The 4,830-nt window shown below is 40.1% G+C and overlaps 1 protein-coding gene across 1 annotated transcript; it reads left to right on the top strand.

Moving 5' to 3' along the window:
• The first annotated feature begins 637 nt into the window (after nucleotides 1-637).
• Nucleotides 638-3,190, top strand: LOC133867368 (subtilisin-like protease SBT3). The gene has a single exon (XM_062304106.1). The coding sequence runs from the start codon at nucleotides 667-669 to the stop codon at nucleotides 2,983-2,985; it is 2,319 nt and encodes a 772-aa protein (XP_062160090.1). The 5' UTR covers nucleotides 638-666; the 3' UTR covers nucleotides 2,986-3,190.
• The last annotated feature ends 1,640 nt before the right edge of the window (nucleotides 3,191-4,830 follow it).

Genomic DNA, 4,830 nt, shown 5'->3' with positions numbered 1-4,830 from the left:
CGGGTAAATTGGGTTGTTGGCCCCTTTAAAAATTACTCACCCCTCCTCTTTTCTTAGGAATTATTTTTGAATGATTAAAAAAAGGATTGATGCAATATAAAATTAAAAAAATTTATATAAAAAAGTGAAAAATAAAATAAAATTATACTATAGTGAATTTTTTTATTTAAAAAATAATAAAAAAGTGTTGATTTGATATAAAATATGAAAAAAAAATTAAGAATGTTTTGAAATTGGTTTTTTTTTTTTTTTAAGAAGTAAAAATAAGAAAAGGATAGAAGAAAAGTGAATTTCAAACCGCCATTGTCTACACAAGGACAATGGTGCATTTAACATGGGGATCGAAAAAGGTAAAGAGAAAAGATTTTTGGGATGACAAACCGTCCCCTATTAAGCCCTTTTTTTTTAGAAAAAGGTAAATATAATTAAAAAAGTGTCCTTTGATATTATTAAAGGATATTTTTTTGATTATATTTACCTTTTTTTTATTAAAGAAGGACCGCAAGAGAACGCATATCACCTCTCAAAGGTAAAAGGCTAAAAGCCAAGCTGCCCGCCACAACACGGGATGCAAATCATAGAGCTCTGAGGTCCCTACACACAAGTTGGTTCCCCTTATAAAAAGTAACGCAACTTTGCAACTGTGTTCTCAAACTACGCCCATCCATGGCTTCTCATACTACACCCTTGTATGTCTGCCTTTTCTTCTTCTCTATCTCCTACCTCCCCTCCACCTTGACAGAGTCGGACAACTATATTGTCCACATGGACTTATCAGCCATGCCTAAAGCATTCTCCAGCCACCATAACTGGTACATGGCCACTCTTGCCTCCGTATTGGAAAATTCTCAACTTAGCTCATCCACCAACAAATACACCTCCTTTTCTCCTTCATCTTCTAAACTCATTTATAGTTATAGCCATGTTATAAATGGCTTCACTGCAAGTCTCTCCCCCTCTGAGCATGAGGCCCTGAAAAGTTCTTCGGGTTATGTTTCTTCGATCCGGGACTTGCCAGTTAAAGCCGACACGACTCATTCGTCCCAGTTTCTTGGCCTTAACGCCAACTCGGGCTCGTGGCCGATGTCAAACTATGGCCAGGACATCATAATTGGGTTGGTGGATACAGGAGTTTGGCCAGAAAGCAAAAGCTTTAATGACAACGGCATGTCCGAAGTTCCGTCAAGATGGAAAGGAGAATGTGATGGTGGCAACCAATTCAACTCTTCTTTGTGCAATAAGAAGCTCGTTGGAGCTCGGTTCTTTAACAAAGGTCTGATTGCCAAAAATCCCAGTGCGACAAAAACCATAAGTAATTCCACGCGAGATATAAATGGGCACGGGACGCACACCTCGAGCACGGCTGCTGGAAATTTTGTGGAGGATGCCTCCTACTTTGGCTATGCCCCGGGAACCGCTAGAGGCATAGCTCCAAGGGCACGGGTGGCCATGTACAAGGCGCTGTGGGACGAGGGTGGCATGACATCCGATCTTATTGCCGCCATTGAGCAAGCAATTCTGGACGGTGTAGATGTCATATCAATATCATTGGGTTTGGATGGAGTCCCTTTGTATGAAGACCCTATTGCCATAGCCACATTTTCAGCGTTAGAGAAGGGTATTTTCGTCTCTACATCAGCAGGAAACAAGGGGCCTTTCATTGGGACCCTACACAACGGCACGCCGTGGGTTCTAACCGTTGCTGCCGGCACCATGGACCGTGACTTTGGCGGAGTCATTAAACTTGGCAATGGAGATTCAGTCCCCGGTCCGTCTCTTTTTCCGGGGAATTCAACTTCAAGCAAAATCCCAATTGTTTTCATGGATGCTTGTGACAACCTGAAGAAACTGATGAAAATTGGGAACAAGATTGTTGTTTGCCAAGACAAGAATGGTTCCGTTAGTGACCAAGTTGGCAATCTTACACAAGCAAAAGTGGCCGCTGCAGTCTTCATAACGAATATTAACGACTTGGAGTCCTTATTAATCCAAAGCACATTTCCATCAATTTTTTTAAACCCAAAAAGCGGAGAAACAGTTGAACACTACATCAAGACGAACTCCCAGCCAAAAGCAAGCCTGGAGTTTCGAAAGACAACTCTCGGCACCAAGCCAACACCATCTGTCACTAGCTACAGTTCTAGAGGGCCGTCTCCCAGCTGCCCATTTGTCTTGAAGCCTGATCTAATGGCTCCTGGAGCATTAGTCTTAGCCGCATGGCCTCCAAAAATTCCAGCCGCCACGCTACTAGACTCGCAGGTACTATTTAGTAACTTCAATCTGTTGTCTGGCACATCCATGTCATGCCCGCACGCAGCAGGAGTGGCTGCTCTTCTGAAGGCGGCGCACCCTGAATGGAGCCCCGCGGCCATCAGGTCAGCCATGATGACAACGTCGGATACAGTGGACAACACACAAGGCCCCATCAAAGACGTAGACAATGACAACAAACCGGCTAGTCCTTTCGCCATGGGTGCTGGGCATGTCAACCCCAACAAGGCAATAGATCCCGGTCTAATTTACGACGTGAAGTTAGAAGATTACGTGAATCTTCTATGCGCACTAAATTACTCCATGAAGCAAATTCAAACTATCACCAAGTCGGCTTCATACAACTGTTCCACTCCGTCCTTGGATCTTAACTACCCTTCTTTCATTGCGTTCTTCAATGCGAATGACTCGAATTCTGATTTGAAAACCGTACAAGAATTCCACAGAACAGTGACCAACATTGGAGGGCAGTCAACGTACATCTCAAGCGTCACACCCATGAAGGGGATTCAGGTCCGTGTCACGCCAGACAAATTAGTGTTCAAGGAGAAGAACGAGAATCAAAGTTTCAAGCTAAGCATAGAAGGTCCACGACGACTACAAGAGGGTACAGTTTTCGGTTATCTCAGCTGGTCTGATACTGCCGGTAAACACGTGGTCAGAAGCCCCATTGTGGCCACCGGTATCAGCTCGAATTTATTGCCGCAGGGCTGACTTGTCTTCTCAGTAAAAGTTATTTTAGGTTAAGCCAACCGGTTGGTAATTGCGGCCAAACAAAACAAAACAAAACAAAACAAAACCCGCTTGGTGATGAAACTTGTAGCAATGCATGCAGCTTGTTGGATGGGGTTTCGTGTGGCTGTTGTACAATCACTTTTTCATATCGTGAAAATTAATATATCTATCAAACGATTTTCCACACGCTTAATTAACCATATTTTATTAATTATTAATATTATATTTTGGGGGACAAATGAAGTACTGTATATATATATATATATATATATGCATGATGCATGCATATCGATTGAATAGGAAGACGGCCGGGCAAATTCTGTACACATATAATAATAATAATAAAAATAAAAATAAAAAATCTCTTCTCGTCCAATGTAAAGAAATTTCAACAAACAGGTGGCAGAAAAAGGAGAAAAAGATTGAAACCAAACTATAAAAAAGCATATCTATTCTCGTTCAAATGAATCTCACAAAAACCAAAAAACAAACATTAAAATGAAAACCAAACAGAAAGAAAGAGTGACTTAATTAGAATCAAGCAATAGTTATTAGTTAGAAGAGACCAAATTAATCGTGATAATTTTATACAAATTAGTCAAAGCTGTTTGTTTACACAACCATCAATAATATTTGATAGCTAGAAGCAAAGAAGATATATGCATGGTGAGAATGAGATAATGAGCCAAGGTTTAAACAAATTTTTAGATGATTTTAATGTTAAAGAGGATTTTTAATTATAGCTGTATAAATAGTGTTGTTAAGGTCCTTAGATTAACCATGGTGGATAAATTAAAGCCTGATGCTTAATTTAGATTCCATGCATGGAGTGTGAATCCATAGACGTTGACGATAAAGCCAAAGTTTTTTAGACATTAACCATCAATATATAATAATATTTGATAGAAACGAAGAAGATGGTAAGCTCATCGATCCAATTAAAGTTTACTTGATTAGTTCGGTCTACAAACAAAATTTAGATGATTTTAATGTTTCAAGATCTCTCTCTCTCTCTCTCTCTCTCTCTCTCTCTCTCTCTCTATATATATATATATATCACTACAAAAAACTTTGTTTTTAGTCACTTGCAGTTAACTACGTGTATAGGGTCATACACCTGGTTAACTGTTAGCTACGTGGGTTACACGTAGTGAACCCGGTTGTTACTAAACGTACATTTAGAGACGTGTCCTTTTATATATGTGGCTATTTTAGCCACATGATGTTTAGCCTCGTGCCACCTTAAGTGACTAAATGTAATTTTATTTTCCAAAAAAAAATGTGCAATTATAGCCACGTGTAACTAAAGCCAAGTGACTAAAATTTTTTATTCTTTTTTTTTTTTTTCTCCCAATATCGTATATATACAAAATTTCCAATCTGGCATATATCTCAACTGGGACCGGCAATCACCCGGTCGCCAGATTCAAACCCATCAAATCAAAAATAACAAAAACTCAAAATGGGAAAAACCTAATTATCACGTACATTAGATTCAATAAATTAAAACAACAACAATCCAGTCGCCGGAAATCAAACAAAAAAAAAAACCAATTCGCCGTCCATCAAACTTAAACAACAAAAACCTAGTTGTCCACTCAACCACTCACCGAAAATCATCAAACCAAAACAACAAAAACCCAAAATCAGATTCAAAATCCGGCCGATCCTCCAATCCCTGCATCACCGAAAGATCAAAGGATGAGAGAGAGAGAGAGAGAGAGAGAGAGAGAGAGAGAGAGAGTACTTGTGGTCGACGGAGATCCGCGGCTGGCCAGCGTGAGTCGGCCGGATCTCCTCCATCTACCTCTCCGGTGGTGACCC

The sequence above is a fragment of the Alnus glutinosa genome, chromosome 4 (genome assembly GCF_958979055.1).
Source record: "Alnus glutinosa chromosome 4, dhAlnGlut1.1, whole genome shotgun sequence".
In the NCBI taxonomy this organism is placed as follows: domain Eukaryota; kingdom Viridiplantae; phylum Streptophyta; class Magnoliopsida; order Fagales; family Betulaceae; genus Alnus; species Alnus glutinosa.
The sequence above is the reverse complement of the archived record's forward strand: the minus strand, read 5'-3'. Positions and strand labels throughout refer to the sequence as shown.

Excerpts from the sequence above, each read along its gene's own strand:
- LOC133867368 (XM_062304106.1), top strand. The coding sequence starts at position 667 with ATGGCTTCTCATACTACACCCTTGTATGTCTGCCTTTTCTTCTTCTCT.